The sequence below is a fragment of the Dasypus novemcinctus genome, chromosome 5, assembly GCF_030445035.2.
Source record: "Dasypus novemcinctus isolate mDasNov1 chromosome 5, mDasNov1.1.hap2, whole genome shotgun sequence".
Taxonomy (NCBI): Eukaryota; Metazoa; Chordata; class Mammalia; order Cingulata; family Dasypodidae; genus Dasypus; species Dasypus novemcinctus.
The window spans coordinates 78740084-78766792 of NC_080677.1; the positions used below are offsets into that span (position 1 = coordinate 78740084).

Sequence of the window (26709 nt, forward strand, 5' to 3'; positions counted from 1 at the left end):
TTCAAGAAGATTTAATGGTCATTTTCTGCTCAGGAGAAGAAAAAGTGAAACATGCACAATACCCCTAAACTCTTTTGAGCTGAGGTTGAATGCCTTGGTGGAAGGCAGAGGAAACAGCCGGAGAACCCCATATGATTTGCAGGATGCGTAAAAGGGATCATTGCTCAGCTTCCTAAGGAAACTGCTAGCCTCCAAGAGGGGTCCCATATCCAATATGGCACTTGAGTGGCAGATTAGCAATGGTGCTGGAGAGCATCCATGTTTTCATATACCCTCCAAAGTTTGCTCAAAAGTGATTGAGAGAACTTAGAGGAGTTTGCCTTGAGATAGGTGTAGTAGGTGGTGGATCTTCAGCACAGGGGTTCTGGTGGACTAAAGACTCTAGCAGCAGATGCCTGTGCAGTGAGAGTGATCGGACAAGCCACAGCTCAAGGAGGTCAACAAGGTGAGGATGACTTATAGTAAAGATACCCCTCCCTGGGAGAAGGGATGAAAAGTGAAAAAGACAAAGGGAAGAAAAGGATCCTACGATGCTGAATTTAAGTTAGAAGAGGCTGAAATGGCCAGTTTTCCTGTCCAGCAGAGCAGAGGCTCAAGAGCTAAGTGAATTTCAGTTTCAGTGAGCTTTTGCTCACCCAGGTTTGTCACACCCAAGACTTCTCCGAATCCCTTGAGGTGGGGAGGCAGAGGCTGTCATGGCCACTTCAACCAATTTCTAACTTCTGCTAATTTTGTGCTTTCCATTTTGTATCTTGTGGACTTTTAAAAAGAAAATTTCTCTATCATCAACCCACATGTAGGAACCAGCTGCGTATTTATCACCTCCTCTAAAAAATGGCTGCAACATGTAGTAGACTGCTACTGACAATTTAAGGGTTACAGGAAAAGTCATCTTTGAAGATGTTTCTTTGGCTATGTCCCTCAGACAGTTCCCCAGCTTAGAAGATTCTCTTTGTGCTCTAGCCGTTATTCCAAGAGCAAAACCAAGTTCTACTGATTTTCTTATGGCGAAGAGTTTAGCCATCTCTTCTGCTGCCCTAGCTTCTCCCGGGAAAAGCTCTGGGTCTTATTTTCTATCCCTAGTTGCTCATCAAGGTACTTTATTCCCTAAGGGGCATTCCAGTGTCAGCTGCTGCGTGAACAAAGTTTTCATCCTAACTATGGAAGCTTTAGAGTTCTATTACAGAGCCAGGCATGTCGATGTTCAATTGGAAATCATTAATACAATCATATAATGTTACCTGTGAAAATAAAAGTACAATAGAACAATATCTTCTATCAATGCAGTTACAAGAAAAGAAAAATCAATTTCTGTCTCAATGGGTCCTTTATGTTTGGTAATCCCCTTAGCTTTCTTCCTCATCTTCAGCTCTACTGGTTGTTGTATGATAGTGATGGAACTATGTTTATTGCCTTAATCATTACTCATGCCTGTCAGTTTGGCTCTGTTCTGCCTCCCACAACTGTCTTGCTAATGAGAGCCACTGGTCACAATAAGGTTTAAGAGACTCAGGGCAAATCAGTCCAACATCTGGAGTCACAACTCAAAGCACGTACTTCACTGAGTGTGATTCAATGGTGGGTTCATCATAATGAGGGCAAAAAGAAAAAGAAAAAGAAAAACATGACACAAGAAAGATGGATATTTCCAGGGGAAAAAAAGACTTAGGTTCTAATAACCAGATAGCAGACACTTAGATATGTTTAGAAGGAAACTATATATTTAATGGAGAAATTCAGCTCTTTTAAAAACTTCCGTAATGGAAAGTAAATGTTTACAAATTAAAACAGCTTTAGAATAATGTTCTTTTTGAATTTATTTATCATATTTAACTTGTGAACTCAGTATTTAGAAGCCATTTTGTCTGTACTGGGCACGGTATACATTGATATATCTAAATCTATGACACACTCTGACCTCCTGCCATTTTCCTTTTTCTTAATATTGCTAGACCAAGAACATTTGAAATTTTAGTATTAAACAAAAGAAAAGAATTCCAATTGTATCACCCAAACCCAAAACCCATAAGAAAAAAATTGAGAAAAGGTTCTTTACAATTTAGGACCAACTCCCTAAGGAAGGGCTTCATTTCCTGTGCCTAGGTAGAATTTTCTAACCCAGAAGAGCTGATCATATTTCCTTCATATGCACATTCCCCTTACATATTTCCATTTAGACACTGACAACTCCAAAATTTTTATCTTCAGCCTGGGCTTCTCCCCTGACTTCCAGACTTGTCTATCCAACTACCTCCGTGACTTCACTTAGCTATCTAATACAAATATCCAACTTACCATGTCTATACCTGAGTGCCTGATGCTCTACTTCCAAAATCTTTCTCATCGCAGCTAGGTCAACCACATCCTTCTAGATGTTCAGTTCAGAAACCCTGGAATCATCCTTGGCTCTTTCACAAGGCTATCTAATTAATTAGCAAATCCTGTAGACAGTTCTTTCAAATTACATCTGGAGTCTAACAGTTTATCACCTCTACTACTAACACCTGATCTGAGCCACCTGGAATATTTTAATAGCCTTCCGACTGCTCTTCCTGCTTCCAACCTCATCTCCTCACAGCCTATTCTAAATAGTGTCCAGTGATGCTTTCAGCAATCTAGGCTAGATCATAGGACTCCTGTGCTCAAAATTCCAGGGCTCTCTAACTCAATTCTGAATACGAACCAAGGTCCTTCTGTTGTATTAAGCCACACATGACCTGGCTCCATTACTTCTCTGATCCCATTTCCTACCACAGTTGAACTTCCTCCCTGGTGCTCTTATCACACTGGCCTCCTTACAGCCAGGACTCCTGTGTTTTGGAAGAAGGGAAGAGACATATTGGAGGGAGGGGGGAACCCAGAAGTCTCTGCCACATTAATTCAAATTTTCAGATGGCAAAATATACTCCACTGGCATTCAATATGCTGTTATATATAACACTTCTGAGGCTAGGTTGGAAAAGGCCATGCAACTTCTGCTGGGTTCTCTTGTGATGCCAGCTTTTGGAACCTAATCACCATGCCATGAGGAAGTAGAAAGAGCACATGGAGAAGCTACAGGGAAGTGTTCCAAGTGAGTGAGTGAGCCAGCCCTCAGGTGATCCCAGCCCCAACCTCCAAGGCAACCCAGTAACCAAGCCATGTCCAAATTGCAGATTCAGGAGAAAAACAAATGATTTGTGTTTTAGAGGGGTGGTATATTATCCAGCACTGGATAACCGGAACATCCTGTTTCCGTGCCATTTATGATTCATATTCCTACAAGTTAGTATCTATTTCACTGCCCTCCTGCTTCTGTACTTCACTTTTTATCTCTTTCCTCTCACTCTAGTCTCTTTCATTTTTTCTCCCATTTTATTATCATGATAAGCATTTTAAATAAGGAGTCCTATTAAAAAGAGAAATTGTTGGGCACAAATTTTTGAGAATTAGTTTTTGATGTTATGTCATTGAAGTATTATGCTACATAACCTTGCTATGGTTTCACATTTCAACTATTAATACTTAGATATGGATGGCATTTTTTAACTGCTGTAATTCTAAACATTTTTGGTGAACCTCCACTTTTAAGTTTCTCACCAATTATATTTCAGAGAGTTGTAATCACTATTAGTCTCCATCTGAGCTGTCCTTTCTCTCTCAAAGTGAAGGGCACAATTATACCTGTTATTTTTCCTGAAGGTGAGAAAAACTTTTTTTTTAATTGCAAGAAAATATGGCAACTAGAAGTAACCAAAACTCTTAATTACAGTAGCTATTTCTGGGTATTCAGATAATTGGTGATTTTCTACTTCACATTTTCCTCAATTTTGACAGTAAATATTTGTTACTTTTATAATAATTAAAGACAGATTCTTTAATTATATATAACCGCATTATGAAAAATGTTTTAAAGTGTTTTCTCTTTGGGGGTTAGGAGTCATTTTTTCACACTCTCCCTCATTTCTTTTCAGTTTAATCCAACCATTTTTAGCTCTAAAAGAAATTAGGTAACCAGCTAGAGGTTCTCTTCTGTTCAACAGTCCCAATGTTTTATTCCTAGCTAAACTGAGTTCTGTCAACAGCTTTCCAAATCTATTCACCTCAGAAATTTTTTTTGTATTATTTCTTCAATTTAACTTTTAGTTATAATGCCACAATGAAAACAATCAATTCAATTATTGAGATTTACATAACTCTTTTCTTTGTAGGTCATTTCTGCTTAATGTGCTTTTTAAATTTAGAGGCAAGTGTAGCAGCTGATTGCTAATTCAGGGATAATACAATGTGGCACTTTCCCATGCCTCTCCATTCTCTTGATGGCTAGCCTTCAATTAGTCCACAATTTTCCATTAATTAAAGAAAGACTGTTGTAGAAGACACAGGGCTTTCTATTTCAGCATCCTTTTCATGATATCTTTTTTTTATCTATTTTGGTATGAGTTAAGATGGCACATGGGTGGTCATGGGATTAGCACATCTCAATTCCTCTGAGGTTTTCTTCATTTCTGGCTGGGTTAGTAGTCCCAGGACCCAGCATGGATGTATGTTCCCTTGCACCTAGCACAATGCCTGGCCCATAGCTGGTACTTAGTATTTGTTGGATGAATATTGAATAGTCTCATGGATGTATGTTCCCTTGCACCTAGCACAATGCCTGGCCCATAGCTGGTACTTAGTATTTGTTGGATGAATATTGAATAGTATGGAACTGTCATTAAGTCAGACTCAATTCCTTCAAAGGCAAATGAAATAAATTATGGTTTACCCATAATGCCTCTAAAACCTGGGCTCTTTCCATCATTGCCAAAGCTACGACTATTTACTCAAACAGTTGAATGCTTTCTAAAATTCCCATCATTACTGTGCATCAACATGCAGTTAGATGAATGAATTGATTATAATTTTCTCTGCTCTACCAAATTTCTACTTCTCATACTGTGCCTGATGAATGTGTCACTGCTAGAAAATGAACATTAACTGTATATTCAGGGCATTTAACAGCAAATTTGAGATGAAATGTTGCTATCTTGATAGGAAAGATTTCTTTGAGCTCTACTAAGCATTTTTCAAAGCAAATTGTGCCAGCAGACTGAAATTACATGCAAAATTATCTAAACTATTCTCATATGATAGGCAGTCACACTTTGTAGTAGATGAAGCTTTCAAAATGTAGGAGACGAAGCTGAATAATATCAACCTTTGTCTATCTCCAATCCAAGTCTTTCCTTATGGATAAAGGCATAAAAGTTAACAATTATGCTATGCGATGGCATAGACTTCAGGTATTACAGTCCTGATTACACAAATGAGGCAGTTTCTACATTTTATCCACTATTTTAGAGACCTACTAAGTAATTAACATTATAGTATGCATTATTCTTGGGCCTGGCTCATTACTTTTCTTTTCTTTTCCCAGTACAAACAGAGTGGCACACACTTTGAAGGGATTGAAGAGGCTTACTTTCCATGCTCCAGACCACCTTAATTACATTAAACAGTTGTTGGTGAAATAAATCAATTGGAGGTATACCACTAACTTTTCTAGCCATCACACCCTGAGAGCAAACAATGTAAGTCCTTAGGTGCTGCTCTTGATTTCATCACTCAGCTCACACATAACTATCCCACAGGATTCTGATATGTAATGAAATATGTGTTTTGCCTAGAACCCAGTAGATGACTGTTAAAATTCTAAAAATAAAAATCCAAGGTATTGTACCCTTTGAATAACTGAGACTTTATTTGGAGGTCTTTCTAGTTATGGCTAGAGTATGGTAAGAAGGGAATGTGCCTCTTCTCTTTAGTTGGAATGTTGCCACATTCTATCCCTTATCTCCTAAGCCACAAATAAATATTTCATGGCACTAGCAATAGCTAATATTTATTGAGAACTTACCAACTGCCGGGTACCTTATTTAGATGAGTGTTTCTCAACCTTGGCACTCCTGGTGTTTATGGAGCAGATAATTCTTTGCTGTGGGATATGCATTATAGGATATTTAGGAACACCCCTGGCCTTTATCCTCTGTGTAGTGATGACCAAAAATGTCTCCAGAAATTGCCAAATATAACCAGGTAGGCAAAATTGCTCCTGGTTGAGAACTACCACTTAAATACATCAATTAATTCTCAAGGCAACTCCACGAGGTGAGGTCTAGTCTTCATTGTGGAGCTTCGAGAACATAGGCACAGAAAAGTTCAATAACTTGCCTTCACGTCACACTAGCTGGTATTCGATCAAAGGTAGTCTGACCCCTGAGCCTGACTAACCTGCTGCCCAGGTTGAGATTTGACCCCTTTCTGACTTTAGGGCTTGATGAAAAAAGGCTAAGGTGGATCAGAATCTCCTTCAGAGTTGTTGAAAGGGAATTGCTACAATGAAGGGTGGTCCTGGGCTTGAAAATGACTTTAAATCAAGGAGGAAAGAGTAAGGTCTCCACTTAACTATGTATACCTGAGTCATGGTACTCAAAAGATATTTTTTAAATGGATTATCACCCACATATGAAGTTTCTAAAAACCTACAGCTTAGTAACTTTATTTTTCCATCACTTGAATCACTTTCAGACTTGGTAGAGTAAATGCTATGTGTAGTTTAAGCTCTTCCTCTCAACAGAAATATCTGGCCCACACAATTGTCACCATTAGAGTCCCTCTTTTAATTGGAGATTTGTCTCCCAATAAGAGAATTCCATTTGCAGATGAACCTTGTTAAAATGCTAACATCCGTGTTAAGCTCTGTTAGTCTTCATTAAAATGAACTAATTAAATTAGTTGGTGGGTGATTTAGCAAGCCAGTAGAAAGTAAATTACAAAACAGGAAAGGGAAAGTTCTGATGACCCAGTCAGGGACAAGGAGAATCTAGTTGCAAGGAAGCCACACCTGCGGATGGTAGCACAGTGTAAGGTGGTAAAGGACAGGAAATGTTCCAGCCAGAGGGCAGGGGACCAGCAGTTGGAAACATGGACAATCACTTATAGGAAAACCTTGCCTGATTTCTATCCTCTCCAAAATTTCCTTATTTGACAATTTCTTCCCCCTATGATATCCTAGCGTTCTTTCCTCAAAACACAGAGTTCAGAAGCAGACTGGTCCCAGCCTACAAATGAAAGGTTGTAGAGGCAAAGATGACTCTTTATAGCAATATCTGATGGGCTGAAAACTATCCCAGGTAGTGTTCCTCGAATCAACGACCCTCGCTGCTTTCTATTGTGATGATATACTGATTTTTGCATGCAGGGCACTTAAGGGTAAATCCACACGGCACATGGCTTTGCCCTGGTCCTGCTTCTCAAAATATCTTGTGGAACACAAAACTCCCCATTGTCTGTGGGAAAGAAACTGAGAGCAAGGATGCTCTATCAGTCATTATGGATGTCATCCTCTGCCCAGGAAAGTGTTCCCTTGCTGGCTGATGCAGGCAGGCAAAAAGGAATCCCATTCCTTCTCTCCCTACTCATTACCCCTACATAAAACAAGTAGACAACCACTTGTTTTCTTTGAACTTGATAGTGTTAGATAATCACTACATAAAATGGCTCCCTACCTGGGAGTGCCTATTTTGAGAATTTTTCTTCAAAAAAAGGAATGAAGTGAAATTTAAACTGGGCCCTGTAATTAAGCACTTTAAATCTGTTAAAAATCTTCAAGCATTCAAATGCTGACAGAAAACTTCTTTAAAAAAAAAAAAGGATAGACAGGAAAAGCAGAACCAAGCTTCAGAGCTGATATAAGAAGAAAAATTTTTACTGTGGAACTCTTAAATAACAATGACAAAAACAACAACAACAAAACTCATGCTGATAAAGAGCTAAATTAGGCAATCACAGACAACTTACCAGATAAACCTCACACACACACACTGAACTTATGAAGTGGGCTTAGAGATGGAAAGTTGGTCTATATTTGATCAGATCAAACTGCCGTGCCATTTGAGAAAATTAGGGTGAAAAGAAAAGCATATACAAGCTTGGATTTTAAAATGAACTTGTATTTATTATATTTTGTAACTATGATCTTTTAAAATGGTGGCTTTAGGAAAATCTGCTTTGGCAGCAACTACAGAGATTCCTGCAGAGAGGAAGTGAAAAGACTGGGCATATAAACAAGGGCTGCTGGCACATTCAAAGCGCAGGGGATAGTTCACAGAGCAAAATGTAGTCCTAAGTAAATGGGTTTCAGGCAATTTCAGTGTTAAGATAACATCATTAAGAGTAGAACAGATTGTGCTCAAACCCTGCTGTTTATAATTAACACGTTGCTTCCAAATACTCCAGGGTCCCTAGTAAATAGTCTTCTGCTCACATCTACCCAGACCAATCAGAGTATTTTCATCATATTCCATGCTGGGCCAGCACCTGTTTGGACAAATCCAATAGAGCCAAAGAACTCCTTTGCCTGGCCAGCTAAGTAGCTGGATGAACACAGCTTGGCTTAGTCATTGTCACAGTGTCCATATGGCTTTGAAGCTTGTTTTCATAAGAAATCATACAAGTATTTTATTATGTCAAAGTTCACTGTCCTAAAAACAAAAACAGATAATACGTTAGATATTAGCATCCTTATCCAATGGATTGCTCAAATTTGTGAAGCAATACATGCAAAATAATTTCCTACTAATGCTAAACAATCCTATAGTGCTATCATGGGCATCATAAGATACTGATTTTTTAAATGTCAATAGGAAGACAGTTTCTTTAAAAAGTTTCTTTCTGTCACGCCTAAAGTTTGCTTTTCTAAAAAGGAGGCAAAGTTAGAATTATTCACAATATTGCATCTCAATTATGATACAGAATGTTTAGATTTCATTTGAAAGCTGTTCTTTTTTTTTCGTTTAATACACAGAATAAAGTAATTAGGGATGCAAAAGTATTGAAATCATCATTGTTTCTGTACATTGTTTATCTTCCAAAACACCTGTTTTATCATTACATAATGCATAGCTTATCTGCCTCATTTATAGTTTTCATTCTTTCAGTCTTTTAACACTGGTTGACCTGTGTGTGTATTGTAACTAAATCTGTATGATCCAAGAATATGCTACAACAAACAGATGATGTGAATGTATATTTTTATACTCTGATGGCAGGCAGAATAAAATAGCAGAGAGAGACATATAATTATTGTCTTTTCTTCAAACTCATTCTTCACTATAAATATTCAGACTCAGAGGTTTATTATTTGAATATAAATGGTCAAAATAATTAGATATAATGATCTAGCAATAAGTATAAAATAAAAGCCTAAAGTATTCAATTCTGCAAAAATAATCATCCATGTGAGAAGAGCCTTTTAAAGATTTGCTAATTGCATGCGCTTCTTTATTAGACCATCATCAATTAATGTTTTAGTCTATCATTTTGCAATGCATTTTCTAAAAAAAGTTTCTAAGCAAATCACTGACAAATCAAATATTTTTTAAAAATTGGAATGTGGAACTATAGATACTACTTATGAAAACATTTAAAAATAGCTCAAATGAGATGCTTTGACTATTGTGGTACCTAATGTTGGCCTGAAGAATATCTTAACTATTTCATTACAATAGTGTCTCTCCGAGAATTCAAAATCTTTCCAAAATGGTAAACAAAAAAAAAATTCCCAAAACAATTTTGTTACATTCATTAGCAGTATTCAAACAACTAGAAAGTTACCTAAAATTTAAAAAATATTTTAGCTCAAGTATATACTCAAAAGGTATAGTTATTGAATCATAAAGCTATTTTATTTTTATATATTTATCTTTCATTCAACTGTAGAACACCCCAAGTTTCTGGCAACAGGTACCTCTACAAATGACTAAAAAAAATAAGTCATCATATTGGTTGACATGATCTTTTCTCTAGGGTCTTAGAAAGCAAACAGACATGGAAGGCAAAAAGAGATGTAGAATTTATACATTTCTCCAAACACTTTTCCCACAGTGATTGCAAGGCAAGGTGGACTCAGTGGTAAGTCTTTTGTTTTGCTTTTTTGGGGGGACTTCAAGTGACAAAATAATATTTAGAAGAAGTTAATATTAAAACAACCTAAATTCCAAAACTAGAGAAATCACTAAAAAACAAGACATTACTTGATGGAATATTATGTAATCATACAAAATGATAAATATGAACACACATAATATTAAGAGGAAGAGTAGAAGAGGTAATTACAGTTAAGCTGAGATAATGATGGAGAAACATTTTTATAATGGACAAGTACTAAAGAGAACATAAACAAATGAAAATACCATGATTTTTTACATTGTTAGGACTCCTTTACTTTATTCAGTAATCTATTTGTGTTACAAAAGAATAATTTGTGCAACAGAATTTTAATAGAATGAATGGGTTTATTTAAAACATTAAGCAATTTAAATATTCATTTATAAAACTGTTACCACATTTCATTTCTCTGCTTGCCACTGGGAAATACTGAAGCTAACTGAAACATGCAGGAAGATTTTTTAGACTTTTAAGAACACTATATTAATTGGGAATTGAATATATAAGATTATTCTTTAAGAAATATTTGCTGCCTAAGACATAAAGGAATCTATTACAGTCCCTGAAGGAACAGCAACAATCCCCCAAGTGCAATGGCAAAGACCAAAAAGAAGGAAGGTCCAACAATGAGCCCTTGATACTAATGACTATGCTTGTGAGCCTGTGCACCTGATATAAGAACAAGGCCTAGAGCTGCAGGGTGCCTAAGAGTTACCTCCTGAGAGCCTCCGTGTTGCTCAAATGTGGCCAGTCTCGAAGCCAAACTCAGCATGTATATGTGTTGCCTTCCCCCCAGTGTGGGACAGACTCTGGGGGATGAGCCTCCTTGGCGCCGAGGGATTACTACCAAGTATCAGTTGATGATGTAACTAGAAAATGACCTTGAATAAAAGGGTCAACTTGGACCAGCAGAATATCTCAATCTACATTTAATACCAGGAGTTAAAAATGCTTTTTGACCTGAACAAAAGGGGGAAATGGAAAGGACAAATAAGTTTATATGACTATGAGTCTCCAAAAAGAGCCGAGAGGTTATCAGAGGGGTTGCCCTTTTGCACACCTGAGCAGAGTCCCAGAGACAGATAAAGTAGCTACAACCCCAGGTATTGGATTTTCTGAGGGCTGCGGAGACCCAGAGGTTCTGTGGTCATGGCAGATGGAGTTCAGTGCCATGTCAGTTGGCCCTACTTTGGAGTTTGTGTTTCTGTGTGATGGAGCTGGACTCAGATGTGATCTTTGTCCACAAGTCTCTCCTGTTACTTTTGCCGGAACTGTGGTTGGTGCTGGAGTTTAATGTATGCCCAGGGGACCTGAATCTCTGGACTGACCCTGTGATAGCTGGGCCCTGAGCCTCAGCAGACTTGCAACTCCTACACGTTGGTTTATTGGACTTACCCCACTCAGCTAACATGGAGGTGAAGAAGGTCAACCACCACATCAGGGAGCCAAGAGTGCCTATAGCTGGAAGCAGGAGAGTTGCATCCAGCATCCATGTGGAATCTAATCCCCCTCTTGATATAGATGTGGCATGGACACAACCATTCTAGGGTCCACAGGATGGAGGAATAGAGTGGACTTACTGATATTCTATTCATGAACTATTGTGATTAGTAATTGAAGAAAAGGTGGCACTGGTGTGGAGAAAGTGGCCATGGTGCTGCTGGGGGTAGGGAGTGCGAGGAAGAGATGTGATATGGGGGTGTTTTCGGGACTTGGAGTTGTCCTGGGTGGTGCTGCAGGGACAGTTATCGGACACTGTATGTCCTCCCAAGGCCCACTGGGTAGAATGTGGGAGAGTGTGGACTATGGTGTGGACCACTAACCATGAGGTGCAGCGGTGCTTAGAGATATATTCACCAAGTGCAATGAATGTCTCATGATGATGGAGGCGGATGTTGTTATGGGGGGAGGAATGGGGTGAGGGGTTATGGGGACCTCATATTTTTTTAATGTAACATGAAAAAATAAGACAAAAAAAAAAAAAAAGGAATCTATTTCTATCATCCCTCCACTCCTGAGTCACCAAGTGATCTCCACAGATATTTTTCTAGAACAATGACAGAACTGTCATCACTGATGACATAAAAGATTATGTTACACATTCACGGTGGCCTAAGATAACTTTGTACTTCAAAGTATTTAGAAATAATCATTTTATTAATTCACTTTTAAAGAAAATTTTAAATTAAGAGGGTTACATACTTTGCATGTACTTTCCTTGGTTTTTCCTGGCTTCAGACAGACACATATTAGATTCATACAAATACAATTTCAAGATTATACATAACTTTATATACTAAAGAAGATTTTCTACCCCATAGAACCTGAATGAATTATTTTCTAAAGCAAGTATCATAAAATAAGTAGGATAAAGGCAATTTGCCTAGGAGTACTGCTTAAATTGTAAGTTAAAATACCTAAACACAAGCTAATATTATGGCATATATATAAGGATTTCATTTTGTCTTTATTTTTTAAATTTTGCTTCGTTTATTATATATCATTCTTTTACTCCACATTAACATTTTTTTTTTCTCATGGGATACTATTTTATTTCCTTTCATTTTGTAGGCAGTTGGAGGTTGGGTTCTTTTTCAACTTAAATGTTTGGTTCTTCTTACAACGTTTAACTGTACAACTTTAAGTTGTAACCCTGTTAATTTTGTAGGAACTTCCCAACTGACTATGGAGGAAAAACAATTATAAACTTACAACTAACATTTACATTAAGAACAAATGAAGGACAATACTTAAGTTCTCAGCCATGTGTTCTTCCATACTCTACCTCCATATTCTGGGATCCTTTGGAACCAGCTTCCTACTTTTCTATCCAAACCTTTCCAGTTATTCCATGGTCAATGACGTATGTCTCCCACCTTGTCAATAAATGTTTTTCTTCCCTTTTGGGCCTACTTGACTCCTGAAGGACCCAGCTTACTCTTTAGCTCCTGTCAATGAAGATTAGACTCTCTCCTGTACCCCCAGCAGTCCCGACAGGTAGGGTTGGGGTCCTTGTGTTAAAGCTCTGCTCCTGAGACTCAGACCATTCTGCTCAACATCCTGTAACTTCCCTTGTCACCATTCTCAGTCACCGAATAATTTAGCATCCATTTTACCCCAGGACCTGGATTAGCCTTAGAGATTTTACTGTACATTCTTAAGAGTCTTTCTCACCTCCAATGCCCTTCTTTTCCATTCTCATATCACTCAGAAATGCTCTACTCTGAAAACATAAATTTAAACATTCTACCCTCTGATCCAAACTTCTTGCCCCTCCCTCCCGCCCTTCTCATCCTAGTTCCAAGGTTCAGCACTTCAAGTATTCACTTGCTCACATACACTGAACTCACCTGGCAAAACTCCAATCTGATGTAAATTCAATTACATCTCTTTGCTGTTCCAATCCTAGCATATGGGATGCTACTGGAGAAGATAACAAGTCTCACAGATTGGTGCCCCTGTAAATTCATGGTCAATCTCATATGGGCCCTCAATACTCCCAGCAAGTTGTTTTTTCCTTGCCAGCACTTTTTTCCAGTCCCCACTGCAGCTATTTCATATATTTCATATTCCTTGCAAACTGCCACTATTTGTGTCCTTAGTTTCAGCAGAGAATTTTGACTGCCCCTTCATAGACAAAACAGAAGCCATTAGATCAGAACTCCCTTAACTTCTTGTCACAAAACCTCCAAATTCAGCTCCATATGTATCCATCTTCCAAGAAGATTCCCCTCTCTTACCCAGGCTATTCATTTCAACTTGCCTTCTAAATCCCAAGCAAAAATATCATTTCAAGAACTTCATATTTTTAATCAATCTCTCTTTTATAACATTATCTCTGACAGTTCTTTCCCATCAACATTTAAATAGGCTCTAATCTTTTAAAAATAATAATAACCTTCTAGCAACCCCTTTAGCAGATGGCAATCTTTCTCTTCCTCTTTATGGCAAAAATTCTAAAATGTAAGCGCATGAAGATTATACAAATACACTTGATGCTACCTCCCAAAGCCTAATACCATATCTGGCTATAATGGACAAACCAATAAATGTTGAATGAATGAAAGGCATTATTATTTATTTGCTGCACAGTGATTTCTCATAAATATTGATTAAACTCACTATAATCTGACTTGTACCCCACCATACCACTAAAAGTGCTCCTGACAGAGTTAAAAGTATCTACTTTATCATTAAATAAGAGGGCCCTGATTGAGCTCTTGGCAGCATTTTACAAAATCTCCCTTGAGTTTTCCTAATTTTTTGTATATATAACTTCATATATATAATGTCTTAATCCACTTAAGTTCATATCATGACTATTTTCCTTTGTTTTTATCCTTCAAAAGTATGATTTTCAAAAACTGCATAGTGTTTCTTCATGAGAATATACAATAAATTACTTATCCATTCCCTTTTTATTAGATGTTCAGGCTGTGTCCTGAACTAACCTTTCATTTTCTGCCAAGGTGTCTCTAACTAGGCCTATTTATTTCTTCTTTGGTAACTATTCTTGGGGACTTCCTCTTTCCCTCAAAGTTAAATTTGACATGAAACTAGTCTCCTTAGTTCCCTTTTTCATGCTGCCTCAGAAAATAAGCCCAGTGTTTCCCTTTTCATGTGAAGTCTCATTGCTAGTCACTACAAGAAACATATATTGACTAAACATTTGTTTATTTTACACACATTAGGTTTAAAGTATTGTGCTAGGTCTTGAGGATAAGGCAGTAGTTGATAGACAGGGTCCATGCTTTTGAGCTTAATGGAATTATATTCTAGAAAGACAAATGAACTCTAATTATTCAATTAATTTTTTAGTTAAAACTCTGGAGACTTCCATTAAGATGAAAATAGGACTTTCCAATGTATACTCATGGTAGACATAATATGTTTGAGAAAGCTTCTTTAGTAAGACCCATTTAGGCTAAAATCTAAAGGTTATGTAGTAGCTAGCTAGACAAAAGAGGGGAAGAACTGGAAAGTGCCATATATGCCAGGGTGAGAAGCAGAAAGGTGAATACAAAAACTGAGGAGCTGCCCTGCTGGTGTGGTTAAAATGCAAATATTGAGGGATGAAGAGGTATGTACCAGACATGGCTGGGCACAGAGGCAGGAGCCAGAGCACCTGGACCTTGAACGCTATTTTTAAGATTTTGTTTTTTATACCAAGAGCTATGGGAAGTTACTGAAGACTTTCAAGTAGGACAGTGACATTCAATTTTTTATAAGACTATTCTGGCTGTTGTGTGGACAATAAATTTTAAGAGGACAAGAGTTGACAAGAACAGGTATGAGGCTACTAGAGAAGCAATGATAGTGGCTTGGTCTAAAATAGTAGGAGTAGAAATGATTAGAAAGTGAATGAATTTGAAACATGTAGAAGGAATTTTGTAGAATCAACAGGACCAGTGCTTGTATACTAGGAGTATGGGAGAAAGAAGTACCAAGAACAACTCCCAGGTTTCGAGCCTGTGCAACATGGCAAATTGCAGTGCTAGTCACGGAAAGAGGGGAACACTGGACAAAGGCTAGATCATTTCTTTTTTTGTTGGTGTGGTAATAGCAGAGATTATAATTCATTAGGTCAGTATTGGGAATGTACTGATATAGCTAGAGATGTCAAGAAAAGGTCAAGAAAATTAGAAAAAAGATCTGGACTTTAAAAATTGGGGAGTTACCCAAATAAAGATGGTTACTCATGTCATGGGTGTAGCTGAAATTCCCAGGAAAAAGGTATAATATGAGGAGTAAAAAGAGTTTAGGACCAGGTTTCAAGGAACACCTACATTTAAAAGTTAGGTGGAAAGGAAAAGAAGAAATAGAGCCAGAACACATAAGTCTCAAAGTAGCCCAAATTTTTACAAGAAGTTGGCGGTGATTAACAGTCTGGAAGTGGTAACAAGAAGGACAGAAAGCACTGAAATAACCTTGTAGCCCTGAGAGATTGGGGTTTGGAGAAAATAAATAGCTACTGCTACGGATGACTACAGGGAAGGTGTATTCAAGGGATGAACCAGGTTTTAGTTAAGGCAATGAGGTAGAATATTAGAAGATGGAAGTATATGGGAGGGAGAGAAGAATGAGGGTTTAACATCAGAAAACAACAAATCATTAGGGGGATGAAAGAATGGGAAGTGGAAGGAGGTACTTTTGTTCCCATGGAAAGCAGAGAAGAGTAGAAAAATCAAAAGGGAAAAAGGAAATTACAACACTTTCAAGTTCTTATGGCAAATCCCAAGTCCATGGTTCCTCCTCTCTTCCAAGGTAGTAAATGAAAAGTGTACTTCTGGGAAGCGGATTTGGCCCAGTGGTTAGGGCATCCATCTACCACATGGGAGGTCCGCAGTTCAAACCCTGGGCCTCTTTGACCCGCGTGGAGCTGGCCCATGTGCAGCGCTCATGTGCGCAAGGAGTGTCCTGCTACACAGGGTGTCCCCTGCATAGGGGAGCCCCATGTGCAAGGAGTGTGCCCCATAAGGAGAGCCACCCGGCACGAAAGAAAGTGCAGCGTGCCCAAAAATGGTGCCGCACACACGGAGAGCTGACACAACAAGATGACACAACAAAAAGAAACACAGATTCCCGTGCTGCTGACAACAGAGGCAGACAAAGAAGACGATGTAGCAAATAGATACAGAGAACAGACAACCCGGGTGGGGGGGAAGGGGAGAGAAATAAATAAATAAATAAATAAATCTTTAAAAAAAAAAAGTGTACTTCTTCTGCAATTCTTTTTTTGCTAAAGATGTGTTTAGTATTACTGTGATTCTATGGTTAAATGATTTCAAATTCAGTTTGGTTCACAATATTAGGCATTTGCTAACTTCTGTTCTGCCCAGTATTAATTATGGTGGGGCATAACTCAACACATGCAGAATAATGGTAAAATCCCTGAAGTAAATATGCACCATTCCAAAGTTATACCTTTGGTGGAGGCTCTTAGATACAGAGATTTAATATCATTGTTTAAAGAAAAAAGGTCTTATTGCTTTATGGTCATACTAAATTCACTTAAAAAGAAGCTTCCGTTCAATTTCCTCTGTGTAAAATTTTGCCTAGTTTTATCATAATGACACATTTCATACTCTTCATTTCATATTTTAGAGTCTATATGCTATCAAAATGTGGCAACTACCTGAATCACAATATCACAAAACTTTGAATTCAGCAAAAACTTCAGTGCAGAGGCTGTCAGTCTGTGGACTTCAGAACCTCAGGAAGTTTTAACACTCTTTTGTGGTGATCTACAAATCCATACCCATGTTGAGTGCTGTCTTTAGGCTGAATAAATATTATGTCTCATGCCTGTATATCTTGAATTTTGATATATATGTAAGTACTTTCATGATTATTTTAAAAAGCAAAGGGTGTTAAATGGAACTTTCATATTCAAGATTGTCTTAAAAGATTGTCTTGTTCGACATATCCATCTACACGCGTCAGTTTTTCTACTCCACTTCTGACAAACCATTGTCCAGCTGCAACCATGAGATGAGGTTGTTTTTTTTTTCCTTCATATAAATGGCCTGAACATTTTCTATAACAATTTAAGTACACCTCTTTGTGAGGAAACCCATTACATTTTTAGACAGCTCTCATTTAGACATACTTTTCTTCAGAGAACTTCTAATGCTCTGGAATTACTGAGAATAAGATTCATCCATTTTGCACATGACAGCTCCTGAAATATTTGAGATAGCTAACATGTTCTTCCTATGGCTTTTCTCTCACATCCCCAGGAATGTGACCTGGTTCCTAGTTATACCTCTCTTCTTGTGACCACCTCGGCATGTACCCAATTGTCCATGGCCTCCTTAAAACTCCAAGACAGCGCAGTACACCAGATTCAATCTATTTATGGAAACATCCAGTAGAACTATTATATCCCTTGAACCACTATATTTCTACCGGTGTTACTTAAATCATGGTTTTAAAAACCTGTAGTCAGCTAAAATACTTAGGACCTAAGCCAGGTCTCTCCCATCCTATTTCAGTACACATAATTTTTTTGTAGCCAACTGTGTTAAATTCCACCTACTATTACAGGACCATCATAACAGTCTAAGCTCTTTTAGAATCTTGATTTTTGTCATCATAACATGTTAACTGTTCCTACCAATTTTATGTCATTTGTAAATTTTATGAGAAGGTTTATTCTACAGTGGATCTTTTCAATCTTGGCACTTAAATGATCTTTTCTCCTCTAAATGACTAATGACATTACATTAGGAAGAACATTAATTTTTATATTTAGTATATCATTTACATAATTCAAGACATTTCACATTAATAATACCTGTACTCTTACCTTGCAATAGCTCTGATGAAGTCGAGAGATACCGTGCACTTGTATTTTGGTCCATCAAGTTGATCATCATGGCCAACTAGAGCTAAGAGTTGAAGGGTCACTAGAGAGGTAATCTAAAAATGAGGAAGCATTTTAATGAAAAACTTTTAATGAGATTGCAAGATTTCCTTGTTTCTGAAACCTTTTATAGTTTCTTTGATAAAAATATATAACAGAATCCACAAAGAATCTGCAAAAATATGGCTACTTTGAAATTAATATACACAAATTTATATGTACATTTAAAGTCCTAGTTAATCAAACTAACAATCAGTTGTTAAGGATTCCACTAGAGACAGTTTCATTAATGATTCAGATGCATGACCACTAACTTTTAAAAAACGACAAATAAAACACAGTCCTGCTCCACATAAGCATTTTATAGAGTTTCTATTTAAATACTTCAGAATATGAAATCTGTACTCCCTTGGGAGTTAAGCCATTAAAAATGAGATTTGTCCTTTTTCAGAGTTGGGTAGCTGAATAGATGAGAGATAAGAAATGCATCCATGATACACCTAGAGGATTAATACTGACAAAAGTAAAAGTGTACTTTGGAAGGTCAAAACCAAGTCACAAAATAACCTCACATTCATAGGGTCAACCAAAGTTTTAGGTGCTCTGAAATCCAAGAAAGAAAGCTGATCCAAGAGCTAAAATATTTTGAGCAGCCCAATTTCTCCCAATTTCTAATTCCCATCTCCTGTAAACCAGCAGAAAAACAAGGTCAACAATGACAAGAAAAAAGATTTGGAGACTTTGTGACCCGTAACTGCTCTATGCAACAGAAGGGGTAAAAAGTTTAAGTTATAATAGCTCTAATACCTAATTTTATGTCTGAGGAATTGAAACTTTTCACTTAATTTGGAACTAATATTTTACAGATGCTCATCAATAAACATTCTATGAATAATAAAAATGATAACAGTATTGATTTGCTTACATGTTATTTATTCTTCATTACCCCATGAGGTAGACATTATTATTACATTTATTTCATAGATGAGTGTTACAGGTATGTTAAGTAAGTTTCTCTAAATCCCAGAACTAGTAGGTGGCTTAACAAGAATTCAAACTTGAGCCCATGCTCATCCTACTAAGCTATAGGGACTTCCACTGCATTTCCCATTATAATTTTAAAGGGAAAATTGCCATGCAGTGTTCAGTCGGCTGTCATTACTTTATTAACAAGTTCAAGGATGAACAGATGGTAGATATCACAGAATTTTATATTGAGAAAAGACTATATTTTGTAAACATGAAGCATTACTTCAACTAAAAAACCTTTTGTATTAATACATCAAAATATGAAGCTTTGCATTCAAAAGGCTAAGACTTTAATTTTTAATTCAATATCATAAATTAGGTTATGCCTTGAAACATTTTTTATAAATGTTGTGTGTGTTGAAAAGAGTATTTTGCAATTTTTACGTGCTGTTCTAAATATGTCTATTAGATCAAGCTTGTTAATTCTGTTCAAATCTTACATGTACACCATTTTTATCTACCTACTCTATCAAAACTGAGAGATGTATTAATATTCTCCAGGGAATTTGTCTTTTTCTCCTTGCAATTGTTAGTTTTTGCTTTACATTTTAAAATTCATGTTGTTATTAAATGAACAGGCTTAAAATTACTGTTTTACTGTGAAATGAATATATTCATTATTCTTGTTTTAAAATTTCCTGATATTAATATAGTTATATCAGCTGTTCTAGTTCCCTACCTGCTGAAACAAATATCATACAATGGATTGTTGTAAACAAAAGGGATTTTTTGGCTCATGGTTTTGAGGCTAGGAGAAATCCAAAATAGAGGCACCAGCAGTGATGCATTCTCCCCAAAGATTGTGGCATTCTAGGGCTGGTGGCCTGTGATCTTTGATCCTTGGTTTCTCTGTCACATGGCAATGTACACAGTGGTATCTTCTCTTTTCTCCTTTGACTCCCACTGGCTTATAGATTCTGGCTGCTCCCCGTGACTACTTCTTCTGTGTCCAATTTCCTTTGGTTTTAAAGACTTCAGCCATATTGGAATAAGGCCCACCCTCATTCAGTCTGGACCATTTTCAATGGTCCTATTGACAAATGAGTTTATGCCCAAAGGGCTAGGGATTGGGACGTGTATGATTCAATCCCCAACACTAGCATTCTTTTATATGGGATGGCTTCTTTCCTGAGATGTTACTTTTTGATCATTTTACTTTCAAGTCTGATATTCTGATATTTTTTAACTTTAGACAATTTTCATATAAACAGCAGGTAGGGGAATTTTGTTTTTATAGCTAGTCTGACAACCTTTATCTTTCAGTTGATCACTTACTACATTTGCTTCTATTATTCTCATAGATTTTCTAAAATTTTATTCCTTCAATTATGTCAACTTTTCTATTTGTCCTTTTCTATATGCCTTTCTCATTCCTTTCTTGCCCTTTACTGAACTGAATGATATCTTTTCCTCTACTACAAGTAGTTATGTGTTCTATTCATTTCCCATTTTGATTTCTTCTTTGGTACCCCCAAGCTGTTTCAGAAGTCTTTCTTAATCTCCAATTGAGGGAGTTTTCCTAGTTTTCATGTTTGTTTTGCTTTGTTTTCAGGATCAGAGAATGTGATCGGTTACTAGCAATCCTGTGAGATTTGCAAAGGGTGCACAGGGACCTGGGTGTCACTGGAACAGAGTGAAAATGACCATAGTGGCTGCTCTGCCTGCCCAGCCTACAAGGTCCCACGTCCTTAATCTGGCTGCTCTTTGTCCTAAGAATGTCTTTCTAATCATAGCAACTGAGCACAAAGCATGTCCATCATGCAGAATGATCCACTTCAGTCAAACAGGGTAAGGTGAGAAAACAATTTTCTCTCTTAAACAAGTACCAACTTATCCTCCATGTTGATTCTTGGCCCACAAAACCTAAACTCTTTACTATCTATTCCTTTACTAAAAAAGTTTCCTAACTTCTACATTAGAGTAAATTGCTAGATTCAAATTATTAAGTCGGCCAATATGGAACCTGAAATGTTCATTGACTTATCCAAATTCATAATGACAGGTTGTAGCAGAAACTCACTTGATGGGTATTTATGTGTCCTACCTCCAATTTCAAAACTTTTGAAAAGCATGACTAAATATGACAGCCAAGAGAATTTATATCTAATAAGTTGCACTAAACTCTGGCCTGAAAAATGTTCATAGAATAGGGATGATGTGTAAAACAGTCAAAAAGCGACCTTCAAGGGAATAAACTTGGCAATGTGCCTTCAACAGTAAGACAAAGGGCCCCTTGCCCATTAACTTGGAAATCTGGTATGTGCTATAAGTATGTGCCCATCGTCAGGGTGGGTTGTCTATCATTCAAGATATTAAGATCATCCAATTATCTCTTTCCTGCTCCCACCCTGGAGTTCACTCTGAAGGCATGCTTAATCTTCTGATTTCAGAAGAGACAGAGCATAGTTTAAGAGAAAGAACATTCAGAGTTAGAAAGACCAATCTTCTGCCATTTACTAGCAGTAGTCTTCATATTAGTCACAATATCAGTCTTAATTTTTAAACTTATGTACAATAACAATGAAGCAACCATGCAGAATGTTCTAAGTACTTATGAGATCATTAAAACTGAGCATATGTCACAGTGCTATTTCAATATCTGGCACAAAGCAATCCCTCAATAAACTGTACTATTACTTTAAAAGTTTTCCAAGTAGACAACACTCAAAGAGGGGGTATGTTAATCAAGAAATTCTAATATCTTGTTTGCTTAACCATTTTTCAATATCCAGTCTGCTTAATAATATTAATCAACAAATTGGCATTCTGGTGTATAATTTGTCTCTTGAGATTTGATTAGTATAAATAATTCTAATTATATTCTTAAGAAAATGACCACATCTAAGAAAACCTGTAAAACAGAGTTTCAAAGCTTAAAAATCAAAGGGCCAGTTCCTGGACTATGGTTTCACACCCAAAGAAGTGCTCTAGAGTCTTGTCCAGGTGGGCAGCAAAACTCTTCAGGCTGTCCCATTCCCTTACCACTGCTGCACCATAGTCTCACTCGGTTCCTTTCACTTTTGTTTAATTCCAAACTGCAACAACATGAACATTAAAACAAACAAACAAACAAAAAAAAAACCCTAAAAAAAATAGAAGTTCTCGATGGCTCAGGTCCCTGAACAGATTCCATGTGAAAGAAAATCAACTCCTTTACTTAAATAAACAAATTGAAGCAGGCCAGCAAGAAGGGCATCAACAAATAGATCTGGAACCTGGCAAAAAGTCCAGGTAGATATCAAAAACCCCAAGATGGCTGCTGGAAGACCCTCCCCAAGATTCTTCCATCCAGAACAAGGTCTCCCCCGGAAGCCAGGAGGAGCCCCGGATATTCCCTAAAGACTTTATCATTGGGCCCTCATGGGGGATTGATTGGGGTAGGGGGTAGTCAATCAAAACAACAAACTGCTGGAACTCCTCCTCTGCCATTAGCAAAGGGGTAGGATAATTCTTCGCTCAAAAAGCAGGCACAAGGCCTGAGCTTGCTCGCACCTTTGGACTCCTGTTCCTGCTCTCTGCAATCTGCTCTCGCTGTTTTTCCTCTGCCATGATGGCCATGCAAGTAAAACCTGGGCATTTATAATCTATAATGGGGAATTATAGTTTGTAAATCAGCCTTCTTTATCCCTTTTCAGCCCCCTCCTCCCTACCTGGGACCCCTGATGTGTTTTGTTATTTTCTCCCATTTCTCACCCCTCCCTACCTGAATAAATTACTGGCCTAACTTACCAAATGTGCTCTTGAAATTCATTTCTGCAGCAGTCAAGAACCTAAACAAACTCTGGTAACAAAATGAGCATATATGATAGAAAGGGGTTTAAAAAAATAGCCAAAATTAATGAACCAGTAATACTTGCTACCTATCTGGATATTTAGTCATTAGACACAGATATTCTGTGGAAGTAAAATTCCTTAGAAGCCAATTAATTTTATTGTTTTGTTAATAAATTTCCATGTAAACCTTTGAAAGCCTTTATATTAAAGAGTGATACCTTACTCTGAGAAGAGTCAAAATTCAAGGTATCATCTATGATTATTCTAAGAAAGCACACCCACATAAATAATTATGAAATGAATCAATGAAAGTTCCTTTTAGTATGCAGTAGAGAATTAAATCCTTCTTTAGACTGTAGCATTTTAGGAACTTTCACTACATGCAACAATATCACTTATAGAATCGTTTCTATTTTTTTATTCTCCTACTCGTCCAGTTTCTTATATCATACTTTAGAAAGGAGATTTTACTTCAGACATCAATGGGACCAGCTATTGTGCATACAAAGAATGTAACATCTAGAATTTTACCAGGGACTCTACCTTGTCTCCTCACAAATTAAATAAAAAATGAGTGGTCATTTATTTCATAATGACCTATTAAATAAAAAATTTTAAAAATTCAACAATATTTACTGAGTACCTAACTATGGGTTAACTTTGTAATATGCTAGGTATTCCATGACATTACAAAAGGCAAACTTTCTTGGCACTTATCACCAAATAATACAATGGTCACATATATCAACATAGGCACATATTACCATAGCACAGTAAAAAGAATACTTTTAATCATTACCTTTAACTTTTATTTTCAGTTTGAGAATTTTAAAATAGGTACTAGTGGGGGAGTGGACATGGCACAAGCAGCTGAGCACCTGCTTCCCACATGGGAAGTCCTGGGTTCGGTTCCCAGAGCTTGATAAAAACAATAACAACAACAAAAACAACAAGCAAACAAACAAAAACACTAACTCAATGGAGCTGATGTGGCTCAGTGGTTGAGTGCCAGCTTTCTATATATAAGGTCCAGAAAAAAAGTGAAAGACCTGATTTTCTTGAGTAATTTTGTATTAGGGATTAAAATGAAGAGAGAAGTGGTCAAAACATGTGAATAAGTTAAGCACATAAGATTCTTTCACATTTTAATTAGAAATGTGAAGTGGGTAAAGAAATGATAACAGGAAAATCCAGAGAGTATTAAAAAAGTCAAAGAAAATTCAGGGTAGCTTGCACCTGGCATAGATTATCAGTATTATTTCCTAACTGAAATTATTTCTATGATTAGGATTCATATTTCACCCAATTAAGAAATTTAGTAATATAACATAAAAGTAAAACTGATTCAAGGCAAAAAAAAGATTTCATAAGCTAGTAAATGCCTTTCTTAGTAATATTTCATATTTACATGAGAAAAAAGTTAAGAGAAAGTAAAAAATTTTGAGTTTTCATGAGTTTACATTTCATTACCTAGTTTAGGAGATAAGTTAAATGAAATAAAAGTGGTAATAAATTAAGTTGGTTGTTAATGTGTAAAATAGTGAGTAGCCTATTAAATGAGATAAGGAGATTGATTAGTAACGACTTGTAATTCGTTTTTGTAGCCACTAGTTTCATGCTGTGAGCCCATAAAGGTTCTCATAAAGTTGTTACAAACCCACGGCTAATACAACTTATTACCTCTTCTAAAGCACAGGAGGAATATAACAAGCTATTGTTACATAAATCCTAACCTGAGTGTTCTACGTTTTACCAAATTCTAGTTTTTATTTCTATTTTTCTAATGGTGAAAGTTTTGGGGTTTTTTTTTTTGGGGTGGGGGGGATAAATACCAACAGTACTTAAAATTTATTAAAAACAAAAACACCCAATGTAAAAAAACCCTGCAAAATAGAATTCTGAGCTAGCCCATCAAGATGGGAAACCTTGGGCACAACGAATACTAACTATTGTCTCACTTTACACATGAGAAGACAGACATCATAAAAGGATGACTGGCGTTATTAATCCCTAGTCAGTCACCCTTCAAAAGTAATATGTTGAGGTACTTCAGCACATGCTTCAAAATTATTTAATCCAGAAGTCTCAATGAAAAAGATATAACACATATACCATGCCAGAGTTTACTATAAAACATTTTAGAGTTCTAACAATTTTTTAAATTAAATACTTCATTTAAAAATATTTAACATATTAAAAATGCTTAGCCAAATTAATGCCTCATTTTGGGTGCTGATGAACATTAAAAGGTAATTTTCCAAGATGATATTATTACTGTGACTGAAGACCTCCAATATGTAATAGTCTGTGCTTTTATCTTTTCTTCCACTTCCTTCAAAATACCTGAGAATGACAGACATGTAACCTAGCATACCTGAGAATGACAGACATGTAACCTAGCATTTACACCTTCTCTCAGGATATAGCAGAGGATATACACAACTCTTGAGAGAAGGGGGTAAAAAGAGCTATGGGAAATAATTAATATTAGTGCCCATGTGTAATAAGTGGTATAGGGAATGGAACTTTTATTGAGTCCTAGCTCTATGGCAGACATAATGACAGGCACTTTAATTTCTTCAAGCCTCACAACAATCTCATTAAGCTAGATATTATAAATAAACCTTTTTTTCAAGGTGAGGAAATAGCTTCAGAGAGATTAAGCAAATTGCTGAAGGTCACTGAGCTAATAATAACAAGAAGAGCCCTAGATTTGAATACCATTTGAAAGAAAAGCCCTACTCCTTATACTACACCAAACAGGGAGCTGAAGAAAAAGAGGGAAGAGAGAACTTTGTTGGGATAGAGAAAACTCTGTTGTGGAAGAAGCCAACACTAAGGAGAAGTTAGTAAACTGACAGCTTGGCCAGCATTCCGCACTGTAAGGGGGTACTATGACTATGCTGGAGGTTTAGAAGCCCAGCAGAGTAGGGACTACAGAGAAAACCCCTTAAATAGAACTGCAGCAATAAGGACAAAGAAATATCTAAATTCAGACCAATATCCGGTCCCAGGGATATAGGTAATGGTTTTAGAAGTAACAATAAAAAGTCAACAATCCTGTGAACAAAATTTATCAGATGTGTGCAATTTGATGTCAAAAAAGTTACATATTACAGTGGAATTTATTAACCTAATGACCTAACGTTTCATAAATCAGATTGTATATTACATATGAAATTTATTGTTTTTAAGGTTTAATTTTAAAAGATAATAATTTAAGGTGAGGGGGAAAGCATGATTTCTTAAAATTTGAAAATATTAAACATTGAAAATGATATCCTAAGTAAAATTCCCTACACACTTGTGAATTAAAAATCATTTACAAAAACCTCATGACTCTAAGTCATACCAAGTTTCTAAGAGTTGAAGAAACTAAAAGGTAAACATTAAAAATTTTTAAAGTAAGGCAACAGAAAGGTCTCTCCTGAAACAATAGCGTCTTTTTCAAAACATGCCATTTTAATTATCCAAGCAAATTTAAAATTTTGTGGGGAAACTAATACTCCCCCCTTCTGGGTTTCTATTACCTATGAGAACATAAATCTTTTGTCAATAAACCCCAGATTTTA

At 36.7% G+C, this 26709-nt stretch overlaps 1 protein-coding gene across 1 annotated transcript in view; it reads right to left on the minus strand.

Annotated features, from left to right (window-relative positions):
* Positions 1 to 7952: 7952 nt before the first annotated feature.
* The window catches only part of ORC5 (origin recognition complex subunit 5), a 79990-nt gene continuing 61233 nt past the window's right edge, over positions 7953 to 26709 (minus strand). The window contains exons 13-14 of the mRNA XM_004478989.5: positions 18278 to 18390; positions 7953 to 8504 (exon numbers count right to left, since the gene is read on the minus strand). Coding sequence (XP_004479046.1) covers positions 8459 to 8504; positions 18278 to 18390 — 159 coding nt within the window. The 3' untranslated portion in view covers positions 7953 to 8458. The remainder of the gene's footprint in view (positions 8505 to 18277; positions 18391 to 26709) is intronic.